Source organism: Lepus europaeus, chromosome 1 (assembly GCF_033115175.1).
Source record: "Lepus europaeus isolate LE1 chromosome 1, mLepTim1.pri, whole genome shotgun sequence".
NCBI classification, from domain to species: Eukaryota; Metazoa; Chordata; class Mammalia; order Lagomorpha; family Leporidae; genus Lepus; species Lepus europaeus.
The window spans coordinates 123,014,150-123,038,706 of record NC_084827.1 but is presented as its reverse complement, the minus strand read 5'-3'; the positions used below and the strand labels follow the sequence as shown (position 1 = coordinate 123,038,706).

The following is a 24,557-nucleotide window of genomic DNA, read 5'->3' as shown; positions in this document are numbered from 1 at the left end:
CAGTCTCCAAGTGTTTGCATATATTCTAGAGATTCATGAGTTGCTGATTTCCAGCTTCATTCCATTGTGATCTGAGAAGATGCATGGTATGATTTTGATTTTTTTGAATTTGCTGAGACTTGCTTTATGGGCTAGCCTGTGGTCAATCCTCGAGAAGGTTCCATGCACTGGTGAGAAGAATGTATATTCTGCAACTGTAGGATAAAAAGTTCTGTAGATACCTGTTAGGTCCATTTGGTCTATAGTGTCAATTAACTCTGCCGTTTCCTTGCTGATTTTCTGTCTTGTTGATCTGTCCATTGCTGAAAGTGAGGTATTGAAATCTCCCCATTACTATTATAGTTGAGTCTATGTCTCCCTTTAAATCCCATAACATTTCTTTTAAATAGCCAGGTGCCCTGTAATTAGGTACATATATATTTATAATAGTTACATCTTCCTATTGGATTATCTCTTAGTCATTACATAGTGTCCTTTGTCTCTTTTAACATTTTTGTGTGTGTGTGTGTGTGTGTTTAAGTCTATTTTGTCTGATATTAGGATGGCTACACCAGCTATTTTTTGGTTTCTGTTGGCATGGATTATATTTTCCCACCCTTTCACTTTCAGTCTGCCTGCATCTTTGTTGGTGAGATGTGTTTCTTGTAGGCGGCAAATAGATGGGTTTTGTTTTTTAATCCATTCAGCCAGCCTGTGCCTTTTAACTGGAGAGTTGAGGCCATTTACATTCAAGGTGACTATTGATAAGTAACGACTTTGCCCTGCCATTTTTCTATAATTATTCCTATTTTTTACTTAGGATTTCTTTTTCACTTTTGCTGGGAGATTTCCTTCCTTTCTTCTTTCATTGTGATGACCATGTTTCTGTATGCAGCACATCCTTAAGCATGTTCTGCAGGGCTGGTCAGGCTACCAATTCTTTCAATTTCTATTTCTCATGGAAGATCTTTATTTCATCTTTGTTGATAAATGAGAGCTTTGCAGGGTATAGTACTCTGAGTTGAGAGTTCTTTTTTCTTAAAAATGGAATATATCTCTTCATTCTCTCCCAGCCTGTTGGTTTTCTGGTAAGAAGTCTGCTGTGAGTCTTATTGGAGATCCTCTAAAAATAATATAGCGTTTCTCTCATGCACATTTTAGAATCTTTATTTTTTTACTGTGGTGAGTTTGATTACAATCTGTCATAGTGAAGATCTTTTCTGGTCATGTCTATTAGGAGTTCTGTGTGCTTCCTTCCTATAATTGGATGTCCCTTTCTTTCTCCAAATTGGGAAAATTTTCTCATTATTTCACTAAAAAGGCCTTCTAATCCTTTCTCCCTCTCCATGCCTTCAGGAGCTCCTAGACCTGTGTGTTGGGTCATTTGATAGTATCCAGTAGATTCCCAACAGTGTTTTTTAGTTTTATAATTTCTTCTTGTGTTTGGTCTGACTGTATAATTTCCTGTGCTTTGTCTTCTAAGTTGGATATTTTTTTTTCTGCTTCACTGATTCTGTTAAGGCTTTCCACTGCATTTTTATTTGTTCTATTGAATTTTTCATTTCCAGGATTTCATTTTGATTTCTCTTTAAGATCTCAATTTCATGGGAAAAATTTTCTTTCATGTCATGTATGGATTCCATTGGTTTGTGCATTTGCTTCTGATTACTTTTAAGCAATTCTGTTATTGATTTTTTGAATTCCATTTTTGGCATTTCTTCAATGTCATCATCTTCACAATCTAGCATTGAATTGTTGTATTTTTGAGGGGCATCATGTTGTCTTCCTTATTCTTGTTTCTTGAATTGGTGCATTTGTTATTCGGCATTTGTGGAGATACTTGTTGGTTTCTTGTTTATTTGCTATAGCAGCTTTTATCTTTGGACTAAGTTTGTGTGGATTAGGGGAGTGTCTGCTTTCAAGGAATACCTAGAAGCATGTGGTGGGCATGGCTAAGGAGTTCTGATCAGTGTTCCAGGGTGAAGGGCGTGTCAGGTAACACACTCAGGTTTGGTGTGGTAAATCTTTTTTCTTTTTTATCAGAGGGGAGGTTTGTTCTTGTCTGTCGGCGTAGACTCAGCTGAGCTCCTCTCTTCAACAGAGACCAGTGCCTGGGGACTAGCCCCAGTGTAAGTTCAGATTCCCTAGCAGTGTCCCTCACCAGGTAATTAGGGAGCCCTGATCGTGTGAAGCCTCTCACAGTGACTGCCCAATGTTGCAGCTACACTCTGAGTCCCCCTACACAGCCTCAGTGTTTTCACAGTCTGGGCACACAAGCCTCCCACAGTCGTGAGCACCCAGCCTCTGTCTGTTCTCCCCACTAGACTCAGGAGCCTCTGCTTGGCTAGTTGCTGGGCACAGACACAAGCTGGCGCAGTGTCTGTCCAAAATGGTGTCTGCTCTCTTTTACCTTGTTAGAGGAGGCCATTGCAGTGTGATTAGGGAGAGGGAAACTGTGCCCTCCCTTTTGTTTTTTTCTCCTCTAGTTTGGCAGGTACACTATCCCCAACAGGGCTCTAAGCCAGGTTCCCTCTAGGCTCTTCCTGCAAGTGTTTTGCCAGTGGCTTGGGCTGCTGCAGTCTGGTCACACCTCACTCTCCAAGGCTGGTGCGGACGCTGTCAGCTGCTGGGGTCCTGAGTTGTGAGTGTCCTCGCCTTCCACATAGGTCCACTGTGTTCCTCCAATTTGTGTAAAGTTTCCTCTGCTGTTTTCTCCCTAACTCTTCCCTGAGACTGCTTTCTTTTTACTTTTTTAAAACTATCTTCTAGACTAGAGCAACAAGCTCCCTCCCTACTCTGCTCTCTTAATCTTATTTTTCTGTTTCTTTGTTCTTTAGATTGAATAATTTCTGTTGATTCATCTTGAGTTTCGGTGACTTTTATCTTCATCCTGTGGTTTATATGCTGCATAAGGTTTTTTTTTTTTTTTTTTTTTTTTTTTTTTTTTTTTTTTTTTTACAGGCAGTGTTAGACTGTGAGAGAGACTCGGAGAGAAAGGTCTTTCTTTTTCCGTTGGTTCACCCCTCAAGTGGCCGCTACAGCTGGTGCATTGTGGCCGGTGCGCTGTGCCAGTCTGAAGCCAGGAGCCAGGTGCTTCCTTGGTCTCCCATGCGGGTGCAGGGCCCAAGGACCTGGGCCATCCTCCACTGCACTCCCAGGCCACAGCAGAAAGCTGGATTGGAAGAGGAGCAACCGGTACAGAATCCGGCACCCCGACTGGGACCAGAACCTGGTGTGCCAGCACCGCAGGCAGAGGATTAGCCTAGTGAGCTGCGGCGCCAGCCCCATGAGTTTTTAATTTTGTATATTTTTGAGTTTTAGAATTTGTTTGGTTCTGCTTTCTAATTTATCTTTACTGAAATTTCCTAGGCATTTTTTCCATTGCATGTTTGAATGTGCTTTAAAAATCATGCTTTGAAAACTTAATATGCCTAATCCAGTATCTGGGTCATGTTAGTGTTGGTTTCCTCTAGTTGTTTTTTCTCTTAAATTTGGCCATATATATATATATATATATATACATACATATATATATATAGTTACTTTTATAAAGATTTTGAATTCTGTTAAATTACTCTGAGGAGTGGCAACTTTTTAAAGAATTGACTTTGGATTCTTGTGTCCATTGTAGGAATCTGTTTTTTACATGTGTTGATTCGCAAGTAGTTACAGGTTTTTGAGGTTTACCGCCAGCCTGTGGGGGTTCCCCTTCTCTGCTTGCCTCCCCCTGATGCAGTCCTCTAGTTCTTCCCAGGACAAAGACTGCAGCTTTCCCCTCATTTCTCACCACATTTGCATGATACAGATGCAGCTTGTCCCCAGGCCAAAGTGGTAATAAACAGATAACTCCTTCTTGCTCCTCTTCCCAGGTGTCTCCTCCCCTCTGAAATCAGCCTGTTTTTGTGCAGTCTCCAGGGTCCTCAGGTTTTGGTTGTTGTCTGTGAAACGATTGGTCCAGTAGAAATTGCTGAGCCATTTCAAAAGTGGAAGTCCTTGTTCCCTTTTTAAAAATTTGCACCAAGGGTCAGGCATGTGGCCTAACAGAATGTTAGGATGCCTGCCCAAGTCCCACATCAGAGTAACTGGATTTGATTCTTGTCTCTAGCTCCCAATTGCAACGTCCTGCTAACACAGACCCTGGGAGGCAGCAGTGATGACTTAAGTAACTGGATTCCAGTCACTCATGTGGGAGACCTGGATTGAGTTCCTGGTTGCCTGCTCTGGCTTTGGCCTGGCCCAGCTGCCTGCTGTTGGGGGCACTTGGGGGAGTGAATCAGCAGATGAGAGATCTCTCTCTCTCAAATAAAAAATTAAAAAGTGGTTTTTTTTTTTTTTTTAAATGCAGAAATACCTAATGGGCTTTTCAGTGTCCTTGGGAATCAAAACTCCATTATTAATTAAATTATTATAAGAGAATAGTGTAATTATTTTATGTCTGATGCTTTCTAGGCTCCAACCTCCTCTTTCTCCAATGTAATTTTTTTTTATAATCTGACTTTTGATAACAAAGCTTTATTAAGGTTGCAATTTCTGCATTGTATCAGGATAGACTGAGGAGAGGAAGACATGCTCCTTTTCTGCCTGCTACTACAGAGTCTGACTTTATGAAGCATTTTATATAACTTATTCAGAGATTTTCTCCATTGTTTATCTAATGTAAAATGTTCAGTAGTATAAGTTACTCTGAAACTTGAGTTCAAACAGCTGAACTTAATTCATACAGTAATGTCATAGTAGAGGGCCTAATAAGATTCTAGGTAGACTTTACTGTTTTATGGCTAAGATAATTTAAGACAAGAATAGCTCTTGAAAAAAATAAAATCAAAAGATGTTTTCGGACATCTTGCCAGTCAGAAACAGGGCTGAGCTTTGCACACAACTCTAATAGTAACTCCTTGAGGAAAGAGTAATCTTTAATACTCTTCCTGGCATTCAATTTTTTAAATTAATTTTAAAAATTTATTTATTTATTTGAAAGGCAGTTACAGAGAGGCAGAGGTAGAGAGAGAAAGGTTTCCATCTGCTGGTTTGCTCCCCAAATGGCCACAACGGCTGGAGCTAGGCCAATCCAAAGCCAGGAGCCTGGAGCTTCTTCCAGGTCTCCCATGCGGGTGCAGGGGCCCAAGGATTTGGGCCATCTTCTGCTTTTCCATGCCATAGCACAGAACTGGATTAGAAGTGGAACAGCTAGGCCGGCGCCATGGCTTAACAGGCTAATCCTCCATCTTGTGGTGCCGGCACACTGGGTTCTAGTCCCGGTTGGGGCGCCGGATTCTATCCCGGTTGCCCCTCTTCCAGGCCAGCTCTCTGCGATGGCCCGGGAAGGCAATGGAGGATGGCCCAAGTCCTTGGGCCCTGCACCCGCATGGGAGACCAGGAGAAGCACCTGACTCCTGGCTTCGGATCAGCGAGATTTGCTGGCCGCGGCGGCCATTGGAGGGTGAACCAATGGCAAAAGGAAGACCTTTCTCTCTGTCTCTCTCTCTCACTATCCACTCTGCCTGTCAAAAAAAAAAAAAAAAATTAAATTAAAAAAAAAAAAGAAGTGGAAAGAAGTGGAACAGCTGGCATTTGAATCAGTGCCCATATGGGATGCTGGCACTGCAGATGGCAGCTTTATCTGCTACACCACAGTGCTGACCCTATGGCATTCAAATTTTTAAAAAATTTCCTAGTTGTATTAATTTATTTTGGTATTAAATGCAGTGCCCCGACCCCTTTCTTTTAGCAGTAAGTATGCCAGCAAAGTTTAATGAAGAAAATATGCCTGACAGGTCAAGAGGGCATCTCTGAAAAGAACTGGGTGCCAGTACTTTCTGTATATAGTCTATTTGAATATATGTGATTGATTTTCTATTTTTGGAAAGGCAGAGTTACAGAGACAGAGGGAATGACACAGAGAGATCTTCTATCCACTGGTTGACTACCCAAGTGGCTGCAATAGCCAGGGTTGGGCCGGGTTGAGGCCAGGATCAGGAGCTTCTTCCTAGTCTCCCACATGACAAGCACCTGAGCCATCTTCTGCTACTTTCTTAGACACACTAAGGAGCTGGTTCAGAAGTGGAGCAGCCCAGACTTGGAACTGTGGCCCATATGGGATGCTGGTATTATAGGCAGCAGCTTAACCTGCTGTGCCATAATACTGCCATAGCTCTATATCTTTTAATCATTTTATTTTTTGATTTCATTGTCTTAGACCCTTTAGAAATATAATTCTGTTAAAATGCTTGAATTTCAGTTCTTTGTGAACATAACTATCAGTTTAACATTTTGTGGAAACTACTAAATTTCATTTACCAGATAAACCATAATTTATATTGATGGCTGGTTTTATTCTGATCCAAATACTTAGTTTTCATATGTATATGTATCTGAAGCCTTGTATCTTTAATAGATGACACTGAGACCTAATTGTTTTAGCTTATTAATTTATATTTCCTTGTGAAGTATATTTCTGAGTGATCATTATTGCAGAAATATTGGATATTTCATTCTTAGTTTATATAGAAACATTAAATACTTTTCATTGTTTATAGAGTTTCTCTTTTATAGTTGTTTCCTTTTCTCTTTTTTTTTTATATCATAATACTGTTTTATAATGTTAGGCATAAGCTGCCTTCAATGAATGTCTGTTTTTAAATTAACTTTTGTTCCTCTGAGTCGTTAGCATAAAATCCCCTCTGTTTGCTCTTTTGTACATGGAGTCTTTTCTACTAAAACATGAACTGTTAAGGATTATTTTGAATTTTTATTTAATTGTTTATCTTATCTGTGCTTATTAAGAAAAATAAGGGGTTCAAATTCCCACTATGTGGAAAAAAAGGTATTGTTATTTCACACACATTTTATCAGTGTCAATCAGATTTTCTTTGATGTATTTTATAGGTGATGTTTGCAGATAGAAAAAGTAAACTGTCAAGGAATTCAGCCCATTGGTCACTTGTTGTTTGGACCGACTTGAAGAATCTTTGATTTATTGGACCAGCAGGCTACAAAATGAAAAGTAGTGTGGCACAGATAAAAGTAAGTAAAAGTTACAATAGAAGACACAAATTTATAGCTGATACCTATCCTTTAAACAAAAATGTGCTTATATAATTAGAATTTTAGATCTAGGCAGTAGAATGGTATCATATTCATGTAACTTGCACAATTTCTCATGTAGACACTTGGCCAGATGGAAGTAAGAGTATGCAAAAAGGTGGTTGAAAGACCAGTGTTTGTATGTGGATATCTGTGTGTGTATGTGTTTATGTGTATACACACACATATATGCATCAGTGCCTGCATAAGTCATGTCAGTGACATAAACAAAAGAAAAATTAATACAAATACTACAGGAAATCCCACTGTTATTCTCATCTAAGAGCGTGCCTTCCTGAAAGAGCTTGAAGTAGAAGACAAGTATTTCCTTCCTTCCGTTGGTGTAGGTTTCTGCGTGTCTATCCACTGTGTGAGTTTCTGGTTGCATATTTCCTGTGCATGAATGTTCAGCTCTTTATTCTGTGCTCTGCTTTAAGCAGTATACATTCATTTATTCAACAGTCTTCAGTTGAATTCCTACTGTATTACAGTGACTATTCTAAGCCCTCGTCTGGAATAGTGAACAATACAAAAATCCTTGCTCTCATGCAGTTTACATTTTAGAGGAGGGGCAGTAGAAAATCATAAACTTGATATGTAGGTGTTAAGTGCTAGACTTGTGCTAAGGAGAAAAGAAATAATATAGAGTAAAGATGATTAGTAGCACCCAGGGGTTGCAGTTTTTAATGGGATGGTAAGTGTATGATCCATAGAAAAGATAGCCATGTGAGCAAAGACTTGAAGAAGAAAATTTAATCATGCATATGTTGGGAGAAGAACATTCCAGGAAGAGGGAATAGCATGTGCAAAGGCACACCTGTTAGTGTGACTTTAATAGGTTATAAGAAGGGAGGAATTGTAGGAGTTACAGTCAGAGCAGTTAACAGGGAACAGTCACTCCATCTGCTTTTAAAACTGTTCTGCCTCTGAATGGACTTGGCAGGAGAGCAAATCATTTAGTTTCTTTTTGTTTTCAACTGTATGAATGTGCAAGCTAGTATCACTTCCTGGGCTTTGGATTCAGCAAAGAGGAAAATATGTTTTTTATTTGATTATAGATATAGGCACTCCTCTCTTCACTTCTCTACTAGCTCTGCATACCTACACTTTCTTCTTTGACAAACACCTTGACAGCAGGCTGTGGGTATAAGTTGTAGTGTATAGTAAGTGATTATTAAACTGTAGTAAGTAGCTAGGACTTACAGACTAAGGCAGCCTCAGCTGTCATCTTTTCCTGTCTTTGTCATGGGGGGTTGACACTCTTCAGCTTCCCTGCTAGCCAGACTTTCAGCCTTTGCTTGCATTTCTGTTGGCAGGGGGCTCACTGTCTTCTAAGCTAGCTCTCTCATCGTAAGTTGTTCTGAAATCTGCCTCTTTGAGGGTTGTACTCACTGGTCCTTTGTTACTTAAACAGTTAACTTATTGAAGGTCCAGTAGGTGGTCGCCTCCATGTTAGGTGCCGGGCACTCACATTAAAAGGAGACCTTGTGCAGAATTGGCACTTGGCTGAGCTGTGCTATACAAGAGTACTCAGATCTTTGGACTGGTTACCTTTTACAGCGAGGGAGAAATGTTTCCTTTTTCTCAGAACTCTTTTCCTGCCCGTCTTGGACTTTGCTTCTTCATATTTCACTCTCATGGTTCTGATGTGTCCTCCGTACATCCACCTAGCCTGGGAGTCAGCATGCCATCCACACACAGGGGCTTGGCACTCCCTCCCTGCCAGTTCTGTTTAGTCTGCCTCCGTCTCTCCTTTCTGTTGCCACAACAGGTCAACTGGCCAGGATGTGGCCTATTCTTCACATGAAGCTTGGATCTTCCTTTGCTATTCTGAGAACTCATCTGTTAGGTTTGCAAGGCTTCAGCTTAGGAGCCCCAGTTTTTTTCCTTGAGCCTTGCTGTGGCTTCCTTAGTTGGATTACTGAGCTCTCTATGTCTTCCAGGTGCTTTTCTGTTCCTTCTTAAAGACTGGTTCCCTAAGCCTAGTAGATGCTCAAAGCCACTGGATCCAAACTGCCTGCTCCACTTACTTCCTTACACTGCTCTTTATGTAAAGACGATTTGTTTTGCTTATTGGATAATTTAGAGAATTTTAATGTCTTTAACTATTGCTCTGACTTACAGTCTAAACTCTGTGATAAGGTAAATAGGGAAATTCAGGTTCTTAATATTTGGATCATACTCCAGAATGATTTTTTCTTGGTGAAATCCTGTTCATTCACCAACGCCAAATTAAAATTCCCCATAACCCATTATAATCTCTCAGTCTCTGCCACAGTGTTGTTCCCTACTCAGCATTTCCTATTAACGCTTGCTGTGTGTCCAATTCTTTGTTACTTGATCATATTATAAGCTGCTTCTGACTCACTACTTCAGTGTTTTTGGTTCCCCTCTCTTACAGCAGATGTTGCAGAGATGTGTTAAAAATCATTAACATGGAATTGAAGCCTTCTCTAATGTAATCAAAATAATGGCTTTGCCTTAAAAAAAAAAAAAAAGTAGATGGTACAGTTTTATTGTTCTCTGTCACCTTTTTTTTCCAGGCAAGTGTTTGTCAATCTGTCTGTCTGTCTGTTCTTTTTTTTTTTTTTTTTTTTTTTAAAGATTTATTTGCTTGAAAGGCAGAGTTACAGAGAGGCAGAGAAAGAAAGGTCTTCCATCCACTGGCCCACTCCCCAGTTGGCTGCAATGGTCAGATCTGCGCCGATCTGAAGCCAGGAGCCTCCTCTGGGTCCCCAGCATGGGTGCAAGGGCCCAAGGACTTGAACTATCCTCCATTCCCTTCCCAGGCCATAGCAGAGAGCTGGATTGGAAGTGGAGCAGCTGAGACTCAAACTGATGTCCACATGGGATGCTGGCACTGCAGGTGGAGTTTTTACCTGCTACGCCACAATGCTGGCCCCAAGCGTTTTTCTTCTACATACTGTAGACATGCATACATGAACACACATGACAAACTTTTGGTGTTTTTCACCACTACATAAACTAAAATAATTTTACTCAAATTCTTCTGACCAGATGATTACCTGGCTCTGTTGACTTCTGTCATAGCACATATTCCTGACCCAGCAGGTTTAACAAGTATTGTTAGCATTTCCTGGCTGAAAGAGCAACTGTACCAGAGATCCAGTATAGTATAAAGAACCAATTTTACAAGAATCTGAATATATAAGGATTCTTGGGTCATGAACCTAATAATCTGACAATAGGTGTAGTCTTTTTAAGATTGATGAAATCTTGGATCTAGGATGCTACATCTACTGCTAAACCACCTGGTTTTTAGAAAAAAGTATAAATCAAAGACTAAAAACCATTCACTACGTGTATTACATCAACCTGAGTTACCCAAGCTTATGATTCTGTCACTTTGGAAAGAGTGTGTGGACTTTTGAAATTATCTTTACTGCTTTCTTAAATGATTGTTTTAGGGGCTGGCATTATGGCACAGCGGGTAAAGCTGTCACCTGTGATGCTGGCATCCCATATAGGCGCAAGTTGGAGTTCCAACTGCTCCACTTCCAATCCAGCTCCCTACCCGTGGCCTAGGAAAGCAGTGAAAGATGGCCCAAGTCCTTGGTCGCCTGCACCAACCTGGGAGACGCAGAAGAATCTCTTGGCTCCTGGCTGTTGAGGCTATCTGGGGCGTCAACCAGCAGATAGAAGATCCCTCTCTAATTCTTGGAAATAAATTTTTTTTTTGACAGGCAGAGTGGACAGTAGAGGGAGACAGAGAGAAAGGTCTTCCTTTTTGCCGTTGGTTCACCCTCCAATGGCCGCCGCGGTAGGCACGCTGCGGCTGGCGCACCGCGCTGTTCTGATGGCAGGAGCCAGGTGCTTCTCCTGGTCTCCCATGGGGTGCAGGGCCCAAGGACTTGGGCCATCCTCCACTGCACTCCCTGGCCACAGCAGAGAGCTGACCTGGAAGAGGGGCAACTGGGACAGGGTCGGTGCCGCAACCAGGACTAGAACCCGGTGTGCTGGCGCTGCAAGGCAGAGGATTAGCGGAAATAAATTTTTAAAAAATAATTATTTTAACACAATGAGTGTTAACTTTGATCATATATTTTGTGTCTACCAGTAAAATGGACTATTTAAAGGATCTTACATTTTGGAACATTAAGAACTTTGTAAGCATAATAATGATTTTTAATTGGAAATTTTTCCTATGCCTTAACACTTTTGTCAAATCTTTCTTGCTTTTCCAGTTTTAACATGTTGGACTATTGTGCCTTCTGTTTAGCCTGGCTGGTCATATGCACTTGAGAAAGTCCACAGTCAGGCATGTCTGACTAAACAAGTTCTTGAATTACAAGCACAGGGAACATACAAAGTGTGGGATATAGGTGTCATTTTGGATGGGGAAGAAGGAAAATTGCATTATATCCAAAATTTTATTGTAGAGTCTGTTAATGTAGTGTGCAATTTATCTCAAACATAAATGGCTCCAAAAATACACATAGTCGTACTTGGATTTGTCCTATTTGAAAGCAAATTTATTCTTAACTAGTCATTCTCAAACTGTGAATTTAGAGAAGTAGAAGCTTTTTTTTTAATTTTCAAAAATGTTTATTTATTTACTTGATTCATTTGAAAGGTAAAGTGACAGAGATCACCCCTCTAATAATTCTTTCCCCAAATGCCCATAACAGCCAGGGCTGGGTCTGGCCAAAACCAGGAGCCAAGAACTCAGTCCAAGTCCCCCACGTGGGTGGAAATGTGACCCAACTGCTTAAGCCATCAACCGCTGCCTCCCAGGGTGCACATTAATAAACAACTGGAATTGGAAGTAGAACCGGGATCTGAACCAAGGGCTTCAATATAACATGCAAGTGTCCCAAGCAGCAGTTTAACTGCTGAACTTAATATGTTGAGGTTTTTTTTTTTTTTTTTTTTTTTAATTTTTAGTTTTACTTAGTTTCTTTCCTTCTTTTTTTTAACCCAGAAACCTTTTGTTGAAGGTATACAAACTTCATGTATTTCATAAATACAACTTTTCTTCTTACTTTTTTCTCTGTTGCTCTTTTCTCTCTCAGGAATATCTAATCTGATGTGTTTGATTGTAAAAATTTTTATAAGCATCTCTCTTCTCTAAGGTCATAAGATCCTTGAGGGTACTCCCTACCCTTCAGAATGTCTGCACAGGAAGGACTATGTCTTTAATAAGTCCTCAGTCAGTACTGTAATTTAAGTAACTGTTGACCTCAGTGAATCTCGCATTCTGTATTTAGCTTAGGATCTTGTGAAGTTTTATGGAAACACATGTCATATACACTGAGCAGTTCCACTTCAAGTGTTGTTAAACAGCTTTTAAAACTTTGTTATACAGATTAGAAACAAGATTTCAAGATGGCTTCCTTTACTATAAAATAACAGCCAAACTATGGCTACCTTAAATTATGAATCTTGTTATGTACTTATTCACACACAAAGATTTAACCTAGTTGGTGTATGCTATTCAAAAATTCAGTAGTTAATGATAATATTTTACAATTTTTTGTGATAATGAATGTTAGACTCAAATGGCTGTGAATTACAAAATCATAAAATCAGGAAGTTAGAGCCTATTTACATGTCCAGAATAATTTTCTATTTTTAAATGTGTCTTCTCATTAAGAAGGAAACATATAAGATTGCAGTACAGATTACTCATTGCTTTATTTTTTCTTAGGATGCTATATTAAAGTAATGAACTCTTATGGATAATTTAAATTATTTTAATTCTTAAAATTTCTGAAGTACTTTGATTTTCTGAAACATATACATATATTTCATTTCTACATAGTTCTGAATAGAAATGATTTTTGAAATGTTCCCTTTTTTCCCTGACAGTACTCATCTGGTCATGACAGAAGGGACAACTATAATTCATATCAGAGGTCCTCCTCTCCAGAAGACAGGTAAATGATTTTATATGTTATGAATACAGTTTAATTTTTTATAAGTTTGTGCAATAACTTACCTGTTGGGTTCCCGTTTTTAGGATGGACAACTTCTTTTTAATGTTTTTTTTTTGACAGGCAGAGTGGATAGTGAGAGAGAGAGACAGAGAGAAAGGTCTTCCTTTTTGCCGTTGGTTCACCCTCCAATGGCCGCTGTGGCAGGCAAATCTTGCTGATCCGAAGCCAGGAGCCAGGTGTCTCTCCTGGTCTCCCATGCGGGTGCAGGGCCCAAAGACTTGGGCCATCCTCCACTGCCTTCCTGGGCCATAGCAGAGAGCTGGCCTGGAAGAGGGGCAACTGGGATAGAATCCGGCGCCCCAACCAGGACTAGAACCCGGTGTGCTGGCGCCACAAGATGGAGGATTAGCCTGTTAAGCCACGGCGCCGGCCCTTTTTAATGGTTTTACAACCAGTGTTACTGGAATGAGCCATAGGAGGAATCTTCCTTGAGTAATTATTTTAGGAGTTCATTAGTAAATAACTCCAGATTTTGTATAATTATTTAGGTGAAAAATAATTTTAGTATCTCAAATACTAATATATCTTAAATCATCTTACCATAATAATGTTAAGATAAATGATTTTTAAAATTGTACAATTATTGTGCATCGTGCACTCATATTAGGACTAATGTTATTTCTCTTAATAAACTATGACCTTTAGCCATAATTTATGAGATGGGTGTTTGGTGCAGTGGTAACCACCTTACTTGGGAAGCCTACATTCCATGTTGGTTTATCTGGGTTTGGGTCTTGACTCTGCATCCAATTCTAGCTTCCCACTGGTATTGCCCTGGGAAATTTACCCTGGCTCAAGTACTTGGATCCCTGCCATTCATATGGGAAACTAGAGTTCTGGCCTCCTGGCTTCAGCCTAGCCTAGCTCTAGCTCTTGTTGGGTATCTGGGAAATAATCTGGTGAATGGAGGATCTCTCTCTATCTCCCTACCTTTCAGATTAAAAGAAAAAAATTATAAAGCAAGGAGTATCCTTTAAATTTCCTTCTGTTGTCTAACCTCAGCCTTACTCCCTGTGTACTTCGTATTTCACTGTGCTTAATAGCTCTAAAAACTTTTGCTTTGTGGACATCAAGTTAATTGTCCTGGTTTGTGACTTCTTACCTTTCACCAGTTAACTACTTCCATATTAAAAATGAACAGTAACCAAAAAAACCTTCTCCCTACACTCATAGACACTCCTATGTGCATAACTTAATTGTGGATGTGTGTAAAAAATACAGATTATGTTGCCATGTGTATTTATTATACATATGTTTATTTGGCTTCTCTTAAAGTTCTGTGATTTTATTGACTTTTGAAATTCAAATAGCAGGTCTGATGCTATTCATTTCTTTTTTTAAAGATTTATTTTATTTATTTGAAAGAGTTACAAAGAGAGGGAGAGACAGAGAGAAAGATAGGTTTTCCATCTGTTGTTTCACTCCCCAAATGGCCACATGGCTGGAGCTGAGCTAGTCTGAAGCCAGGAGCTTCTTCTGGATCTTACATGTGGGTGTAGGGGCACAAGAGCGTGAGCCACCCCCTACTGCCTCCCCAGGTGCATTAGCAGGGAGCTGGGTTGGAAGTGGAGCAACCAGGACTTGAACTGGTATCCATATGGGATGCTGGTACTACAGGCCGGGGCTTTAACCTGCTGAGCTACAGTTCCAGCCCCTATTCATCTTTATATGCTATCCAATAATGCAGTTGCAAGAGTAATAGCTGATGAATAGTCAGTGGAGTTATATTGGTCCTTATGGAGACCACACACTGACATACTGAAATGATAATATCAGTGTTGTGATGAATGAACCAACTAAACAAAAGGATTGGTTGCAGGATAGCCTTTTCCCCGCCAATTATATGTGGTATCCATATATATATATCTCCCAGTAAGGACAACATGAATCAAGATGAAGGGGTCTGATTAAGTCAGTTCCAAGAGTAGTTTCGCTGTGCTTGAAGTCAGTTTATGTAATTCTGATGGAATGACTGGGTGTTAGCAAAATGAACAGTTTGTTAAAAACAGTTTGACAGGATGTTGCTCAGTTATAGAGTTGCTTTAGCATCACTAGTATTAAACTTTCCAGAGGGGTTTGTAACAGTTATTTTGAACTTACAACTTTGATTTTCTTATTTTCTGTTAGATATGCAGAACACGAAAGATCCCCCCGGGATAGAGACTACTTTGACTATAACAGGTCAGACCATGAGCGTTCAAGAAGAGGACGTTCTTATGATGATAGCACGGAGTCACGGTTAGTACTGAAAATTTTAACTGTAGAAAAATGGTATTCTTTATGCTTAATAATAAAATTGATAGTAGCAGCTAGTGTTAATTGAATGTTATTAAGCTCCAGGCTTTTTTTTTTTTTTTTTTTAAGATTTTCTATTTTTTGAAAGACTAGAGAGAGAGGGAGAGTCAGAGAGAGATCCTCAATCCTCTGGCTCACCCCACAAATGGCTTCAAGTCCCATAGCTGGGCCAGGCCAAAGCTGGGAACATGGAATTCTATCAGGTCTCCCACATGGGTGGAAGGGGCCCATCTTCCGCTACTTTCTTTTTTTAATTTTTTTTTTAAATTTTTATTTTTTTTCATCTTCCGCTACTTTCCCAGAAGTATTAACAAGGAACTGGATCAGAAGTAGGGCAGCTGGGAATTGAACTGGTACCCAAACAGAATGCTAGTGTTGCAGGTGGCACTTAACCTGCTAAATCACAACATCAGCCCCAGCCAGGCTTTCTGAGAAAGGCTTCATGTGAATTAAGTGTTTATTGCAGTAAATATGTATGTAAAACGGATACTGTTATGTGTACTTCGTAGCTGAAGAAACTGAGACCTAGACACGTTTTGTATTTTATCACAGCGGCTCGTCCAGGTCTGATTGACTGAAGGCCCCAAGCTCTATTATGCCAGAGGGCCTGACGTATGTGATTTTGTTGAGATTCTTAACTAAATGAAAGAAGTTTATATCCTATGATGTAGAGTATCTAAATTTGCTTTCCTCTGTCATGACAGAGGAACATTGAGAATGAAGTTACTAATTTGTAGGGAGGGGAGGTTTTTAGACACGTGAATGATTTCTGCTTGAATCTTAGAAGACTTGGCTACCCATTTGGCTAATGGGATCTATAGGGTTTACCTGGTTGAGAGATGAGAAAGAGAGGTGAATGAAGGGCAGATGAACATTGGAATGAGAGTGTTTCCATACTTTCGGGGCAGGATTTAAGAAGAGGCAGACATAAGTGTGTGCCATTCATGTTTCATTGAAAGCTATGTAGAGTATTAAAACCCTTTGTTATTGATCTGTACCTAATTCTTTTTCCCTTGGATGATAACATACCTTATTTGTTTAGGTTTATTTATTTATTTGAAAAAGAGAGAGGAGAGAGAGAGAGAAAGATCTTCCATCCATTGATTCACTCCTCCCAGGCTGGGCAAGGCTGAAGCCAGGAGCTTCTTTTGGGTCTCCCACATGGGTGCAGGGGCCCAAGGACTTGGGCCATCTTCCACTGCTTACCCAGGCCATTTACAGAGAGCTGGATCAGAATCAGAGTAGCTGGGACTCCAACAGGTCCCCAGAAGGATGCCAACACCCCAGGTGGAGGCTTAATCTATTATGCCACAGCACTGGCCCCTGAACTTCTCTTCTATACTTTTGAATAGTATACAGAAAGCAGTAGAGGAATTTAAATTCTAGTGTTGTACAAAGTGGTTGATCCTGATTTTATTTTTAATTGACAAAACCAACAGATTCTATTATTTCAATATGAAGAGTAACTGATCTGTTTCTTACATTCTGTGTTTGTGCAACAACCATTCTTTGAAGACATCTATTGATCTTTGTCATTTGCATAAAACCAGCTCTCTCCTGATTTTTGTATTTATGCTTATTAGCCATTGAGTTTCAAAAACTTGTCTTCCACATTTGATTGTTCACTAAGGTCTGTATGCATGTTGATGCTTCTCTCATATTATCTGTCCACTACATAACTGCATCTTCAGTAGAGTAGGCTTCCAATAGAATTTTGATCAGATTCTTCTGTAGTTTGGTATGAAGTACATCCTTTGATATCTGTAGCCCATACTTCCTTCTTAGTACTTTCTAATATAGACTCAATCCAAAAATGCCAGATTCAATTAACCTCAAAAAACCAGGCTTATAGCTGAGACCTTAATAACAACTTAATAAAAACAGCTACTGTCATAAGCGTGACAGTTTGCATACTTTCTCAAATACTATCAAAACTCATAAAACTGGATATTTTTCCCAATTTACAACTAAGGACATGGGTTTGAGGAGATTAAATAACTTACCTGAGATTCACTTACCCATCTGGTAGGAATTGAAACTGAGATTTGAACTTAATTCTGACTCTGAAACCTTTGTTTTAACACAACCCCTGACCTTACTGCTTTAGTGTCATTCCTTAAGTTTGGTCCAGTCTGTGAACTTAAATATCATGTGATCCACACAATCACACTGCAAAAGAAGCAGATGAGGTATTATGTAGATTCTACATTGTGAAATGTAAAAGACAACCGTCCAAAAACATTTGGAGACAAATATCTCTTTTTTAAAAGGATTTATTTATTTATTTATTTATTTGGCAGAATGAAGAGAGAGGGAAAGACAGCAAGATCTTTCATTTGCTGGTTCACTCCCCATATGCTCCCAACAGCCGGGCTGAAGTTAGGAGCCTGCAGTGCCATCTGAGTCTCCCACTTGGGTGGCAAGAGCCCAAGTACTTTATTTTATGTTTTATAATGTTTTCTGTCCTTTTTGAAAAACATCTGGGAGGCCATCATCTGCTGCCTCCCAGGCACATAACGGGAATGTGGATTGCAAACAGAGTAGCCAGGACTCAAACCACCACTTTGACATGGAACACAGGCATCCTAAGTAGGGGCTTAACCTGCAGTTCCAATATGTCTGCTCCCAGATGTTTCTATTTGGACTCTGAGAATACTCTATTCCTTCTGCATTGTAAAGGGACAAACACAATAATTGTAAGGCTATGGTTCTATCAGTCAGTTAGATGTCTTACCTGGTGTTTCTCAGACGAATCATAATGTCAGTATATTCTTCATTTAGGTACTCTTGTGCAACATGCCATATTTGCAATATGAAACAACCCATTTGCAAATCAGTGGGTTGAATTTGGAGCACCTGCCTTTGTGACTAATTGAAGTTTAAATTTGAAAGCAGCCCCCATATACTCTTTGTTGGTGTATTTTAATTGTTGTCATAGGTAGTCAGGTCTTATCCCTCCACTTCAAAATTGTTCCTCCACAACTGCCCTTTAAGGTGATTGCTCTTCTCTCTCCAGATAAGTAGTACTATATATTAAAATAGAGCTTCCCAAACATACCTTTTAGATTTTGCTACACTCTATTCTTCCCTCAGTTTCCTTGTATTTGCAGTGATGATATGAAATTTACTTTTATCTACTGTGTTCATGTAACTCATGGCTGCACAGAGCATTAACAGAATTATATGAGTTTCCAAGACAATATATGAAAAAGCATGAAGTGGACAAATACCTTTTTGGGGAATGATAGCAGTAGGCCAGGACTTGCCGTTTACCATTCTTGACAGATTCAAAGAAAATGCTGATTGTTTTAAAAGTGTTAGCTGAAGAAAGGATAATCACCTACATTTGTAGGGAAGAGTAATTGTGAATAGAAAATGTGGTTTTTTCCCACATTGTGTCAAAAAAACCAGGTGGCGCTGATATTCTGATATTTCTATTAAAAATAATTCTATCTAGAAATTTTCAAAGATTGCATTTTTTGTAATAACTTATACCTAAAATTGCTATAATTTTAGATAAATTCTGGTCTCTCCTTTATACAATTTATCACATACACCTGTCTTCTCAAAAGCACTATTTTCTTGCACTCAGAAGCTTTGAATGATTCTCAATCTTCTCTGGTAAAGAAAACTTAGAGTCTGTTTTCTGCCTTTTAAGATTTCAAAGCATGATTGAAATTCATCTTTCCAACATAATTGTTTGTTTCCTGATTGTTGTGCTCATTCTGGCCTTAGCACCCTTTCATTTTTCAGTACTTATTCTCTCCTGTGCTGTTTGCAGAATGCCATCCTCCCTCCCTCGTCCCAGTCTAAGTTCTGCCAAGCCTTTGAGACCTAGTTTAAGTTACATTTTCTCTGACAGGTGTTACCTCATCACTCTAAACCTCCTTTCCTAGTTTGAACTTGTGGGGCCCTCTTGTGATCTTGTTTGATGTGCAGTTTATTACAGCAGTGTATTTCATATTGTTCTTCCGTTTTTAAAACAATATTACAGAAGCAGGGAGCGAGAAAAACGCAAAGAAAGAGACACAGATCGGACAGATCGGACAGATCGGAAAAGGTCCCGGAGATCCCCAGCTCCTGGGAGACGAAGCCCAGAGCCCTCCGTCACTCAGAGTTCCTCTGCTCAAGATGAACCTGTTACAAAGAAGAAGAAAGATGAGCTGGATCCTCTCCTCACTCGCACTGGTGGAGCGTATATTCCTCCTGCAAAGCTGAGGATGATGCAGGAGCAGATTACAGATAAAAACAGGCATGTTAATATCACTAAGTATCCAAGGCAGTGATGTCCTCGCTGAAAAATCAGGCAGCTGGGGGTAAATACCCTTGGCTGCTGAGGCTTCACATTTCGTCTTTAACGACAGAGACCTCTTTCCTTCTTTTTTTTTTTTTTTTCCCTTCTTTTCTTCATTGGAGCTCTGCATACTGCTTTCTCTGACTTTAGCTCTAACTTCCTTACTTTTTTGCATGCATGAATTAAAATGTTTGAGGAAAGCATTTAATTTCTTTTTCTTTTTTTTAGCATTTTAAGCTGTTGTTCCTTTTCTAGTCACATGTGTGCTTACTACCAGTATCCTTTGTAATCCTATGAGTTATATATATTCCCAGAAGTCTATTGGCAACATCAGACTTCCAGAGAGTTGAATAGAAGGAAAAAGTTTAAGATTTCTTGAAGCTGAAATCAGATTCCACAAAGAAACTGTTATAAAACCATAGAATTATAGAACTTGAAACACCTTTTGACCTTATCAAGTTCAACCTAAAGAAATTTACTGAAGCTGAAAAAATTTACCTGAAGTCTGAATTATAAACAGTATAGCTGTATAGCATTCACTTGGTATTGCTATAGTACAAGTGCATAAAAACAGAAGTGATCTTTAGAATATTTAGAACAGTTTTTCAGCCCCATAAGTCTATGCTATTTCCTGTTTCCTTTGTCTAATACCATTTCATTATAATGTAAAACATTTAATGTTATCTCTGATAGGCCTTTATAAGAAGAAATATAATAGAATTTTTCTTTTTTTCCTGGCTTATATTTGAGTGCTTCACGGTTTTTAAAAATTTTTTTCAGTTGCATTGCTTTTTAAAAGGTTTCTGTTAAAAGCAACTTGAAGTGAATCATTATAATGTAAAGTAAGCATGTTTTGAATTTGACTAATACATGTTTTAAGTTGCAATATACATGGACATAAGAACAAAACATTATCCTTACATTATCTTACTAGGTGTGTAAAGAAAAGTGGTCTGCACTTAAGCAATACAGGCAGAAAACCAATATGGTTAAATGTTTACTCCTTTAATCATCATATATTTATTACACTTTGGGGTCATTCTGTGAAAATAATGAACACAAGTAGTTTTTTATGTTCTTAACAGCTTCTTGTTCTTACAGTTGTTGACAAAGGTTTAATCTATTAAAATAAATTGTTTTTAGCTTAGCTTACCAGAGGATGAGCTGGGAGGCCCTAAAGAAGTCAATCAATGGTCTTATCAACAAAGTCAACATTTCCAATATAAGTATTATTATTCAAGAGCTTCTTCAAGAAAATATAGTTAGAGGAAGGTAAGTGTCAGCTATTCTGTTTGTTTATACTCATTTCTTCACAGGAATATAATACTTGTATTTACACTAATAATCATTGAAAAGTAGTTGGGAGTGTTTATTTAAAATGCAATTCTTAGTTATGCTTTATTGTTAAAAATGTTATGGAATTTTTGCTTTTTTTTTTTTTTTTGTTAAGTTTTTAAATTTATTTATTTGGAAGACGAAGTTAGAGAGAGAGAGAGAGAGACAGATAAAGAGGGAAAGAGATCTTCCTTCCACTGATTTATTCCCCAAATGGTTGTAACAGCTCAGGTGAGACCAGGCCAAAGCGAGAAGCCTGGAACACTATCTGAGTCTCCCATGTAGATGGCAGAAGCCCAGGTACTTGGGCCATCTTCCATGCCTTTCCTAGGTGCATTAGCAGGGAACAGGATGGGAAGTGGAGCAGCCAGAACTCAAAGGATGCTTGTATAGGTTGCCGGCATTACAGGCAGTAGCTTAACCTGCTATGACACAATACCTCCTTTAAGTTTTTTTGCTTTTTAAGCTCTAGGGGCTGGCGTTGTGACATAGCAGATTAAACCTCTTCCTGTGATGCTGGCATCCCATATGGGTGCCAGTTCGAGACCTGGCTGCTTTATTTCCAATCCAACTTCCTGCTGATGCGCTTAGAAAAGCATCAGAGAAGATGGCTCAAGTGCTTGGGCTTTTACAACCGTGTGGGAGATCCAGAAGTAGCTCCAGTCTCCTCCTGGCTTCTGCTTGGCCCAGCCCTGACTGTTGCAGCCATTTGGAGATTGAACCAGTGGATGCTTTTTCAGATTCTTGTTAGCATATGCTACTGATTTTTATATGTTCATTTTGTGTCCTACAAGTTTACTGAATTTAACAGTTTTTTGGTGGAGTCTCTAGGGTTTTCTAAATATAAGACCATGTTATCTGCAAACAGTTTAACTTCTTCCTTTCAAATTTGAATACTTCTCATTTCTTCCTCTTGCCTAATTACATTTGCTAAGATTATTAGTACTATGTTAAATAGAAGTAGTGAGAATGGCATTTTTGTCTTCTGCCTGATCTTAGAAAAAAATTTAACTTTTTGACCATTTACTGTTATATTAGCTATGGTTTGTTGCATGTAATCTTTATTTTAATTTAGTGTCTGATGAAAGCAAAGTGAGAATGTTACCAAAATGAAAAATTAAGAAATAATTTAGAAAATAGAAAGGACTCATTTACGATTTTTTCTACTTGACTTTTAAGCAGTTGGTAAAATTGAAAAAGCTCAGGAAACAAAAATATTGTATATTCTATTTATTATTTAAAAATGTGAGGGCTCTTTTCTGATGTTATTTCACATTACTCAGATTCATCACCTCAAAAGAATAAAAAATTTGGGAAATGAAAGTAATTGCAGTGTGCTGTAAGGATATAGCAAGTTGACCAAAAGGTAGCTGCTGTCCTCAAAGTTAGACATACCCTCCCCATTTTACTTAGAGTAAAGGTAGATTTAAAGAAGTTATATGGATTGCTTAAGATCTTATAATTTATAACCTGAGTATAGTTTTCTCATATTCAACTCTAGTCATTCAACTGTCATTACTAAATTTGCTATTAAGACATAAAAAAAAATCACCTTGTGTTTTGGTAATCCAGTAATTATTTGTCATTACATTGCTAAAAATAGCTTCATCTTCTTCATCAAATGCATAAAAATCATAACCATTTCTAAGTAAATTACAAGTGGGCAACGTTTAATTTTCTTATTAGCATTTTAGCATTAATCTTGGAATGTTTGTATTATTTATTCCAAATCTTCGTTTTTATCCTAGTAAAATTAAGTTTAAAGACAGAAACAACTCAAATTTGTTTTTAGTCACAGAATTAATTATATTGAATGATGTATCTGTAGTGGAAAATTTATGTTGTCTAAATTTTACACTTTTGAAAGAAGTCTTTTTCCTTGACTTTTTTGAAGTTGTTAAACAAATGATTTCTGTGATATTGAAAACTCTCAAATTTGTTAGCTGTAACAACAAGCAGGAAGAGAGGAACTATCTCGAGATAGAAAATTTTGAAAAAACAATTGTAGTAAACTTTCTATTTTACAAATGCAAAAATTCAAAGTTTAGTTTATCAAAAGCAGCTGTTATTTATTAGTAGGACTAACATTTCCCTAAATAAAGCAGTAAAAATTTATCTTTTAAAATTTACAGAATTATAATATTACTGGATTTTAAATGTTTTTTTCCCATTCTAATTAAATTGATTGTTTTTGACCCCTGTTTTCTTTTAAACAGAGGACTGCTGTCTAGGTCTGTTTTGCAAGCACAGAGTGCTTCTCCTATCTTCACCCACGTTTATGCAGCATTAGTGGCAATTATCAACTCAAAATTTCCACAAATTGGAGAATTAATCCTCAAGAGGTTAATTCTTAATTTCCGAAAAGGCTATCGAAGAAATGACAAGGTATATATGAATGGCTTATAAATAAACTGTTGCTTAGGGACAGACTAATAAACCAGTGTCAAAAAGAGTAACCAATGTTGATTCTACTTAGAAATGCTTTTAATTTAATTAATTTATTTAAGATTTATTTTCTTATTTATTTGAAAGTCAGTGTTAGAGAGAGAGGAACAGAGGTTTTGCATCCTCTGATTCAGTCCCCAAATGGCTACAACAGCCAGTGGAAAATCAGGATCCAGGAGTTTCTTTCAGGTCTCCCATATGAGTGCAGAGTCCTAAGAACTTGGATGTCCTCCAAGTGTCCTTCCCAGGCGCATTAGCAGAGAGCTGGATCGGAAGAAGAGCAGCCGGGACTTGAGCGGGTGCCCATATGGGATGCTGGCACTGCAGGTGGTGGTTCATCCTGTTATGCCACAACTCTAGCTCCATGCTTTTTATTTTATTTTAAATTTATTTATTCTTTTTTAGTTTATTTAAGAGGCAGAAAGAGACAGACCTTTGATTGGCTGGTTAACATCTCAAAAATTTATATAGGCTGTCTCTCTCTCACTATCCACTCTGCCTGTCAAAAATAAAAAATAAAAAAAAATTTATATAGGCTAAGACTAGGTCAGGACTCTATCTAGGAACACAGTTCCAAGTTTCACATATGAGTGGCAGAACCCAAGTACTTGAGCCATCACCACTGCCTCCCACAATCTACACTGGCAGTAAATTGGAGCCAGAACCAAGAATTGATTTGGGCAGGCATCTTGGCTGCTGGGCCAAATCCCTGTCCCAAATTTCTTTTTTAAAGACTCTACTTAATGGGAACTTGTGGCATTTTGACTTTTGGTGTTGGGGTTTTTTTTTTGAAAGAGCTCTTTCATATGCTGTCTTATTCCCCAGAAGCCTCTAACAGTTAGGAATGGGATACACTGGAGCCAGGAGCTGGGAATTTAATCCTGAGTCTTCTACATGAGTAGCGGTGACTCAGCTACTTGAGCCATCACCACCACTTCCCACAGTGCAGATTAAGAGGAAGCAAGGCCAGTACTAGAATCCAGACACCCCAGTATGGAATGGTGGTGTCTCGAGCAGTGTTTTAACTGCCATACCAAACACCTTCCCATGAGAACATTTTTGTTCTAGTATATATCCTTGACAACTAGTAATGAGCCACACATATGGTAGCTATACCTGTAGAATTACAACTTTTTAACCAGAAGTGGCACTCTTTCACTTGGATTATG

At 38.7% G+C, this 24,557-nt stretch overlaps 1 protein-coding gene across 3 annotated transcripts in view; it reads left to right on the top strand.

Annotated features, from left to right (window-relative positions):
• CWC22 (CWC22 spliceosome associated protein homolog) overlaps positions 1 to 24,557 on the top strand; it is a 78,068-nt gene that overhangs the window by 16,874 nt on the left and 36,637 nt on the right. For all 3 annotated transcript variants that reach the window (XM_062188594.1, XM_062188604.1, XM_062188613.1), the window contains 6 exons: positions 6,865 to 7,002; positions 12,892 to 12,959; positions 15,147 to 15,257; positions 19,309 to 19,566; positions 20,752 to 20,880; positions 23,160 to 23,328. In XM_062188594.1, the coding sequence (XP_062044578.1) occupies positions 6,976 to 7,002; positions 12,892 to 12,959; positions 15,147 to 15,257; positions 19,309 to 19,566; positions 20,752 to 20,880; positions 23,160 to 23,328 (762 nt within the window). In that variant the 5' untranslated portion in view covers positions 6,865 to 6,975. The remainder of the gene's footprint in view (positions 1 to 6,864; positions 7,003 to 12,891; positions 12,960 to 15,146; positions 15,258 to 19,308; positions 19,567 to 20,751; positions 20,881 to 23,159; positions 23,329 to 24,557) is intronic.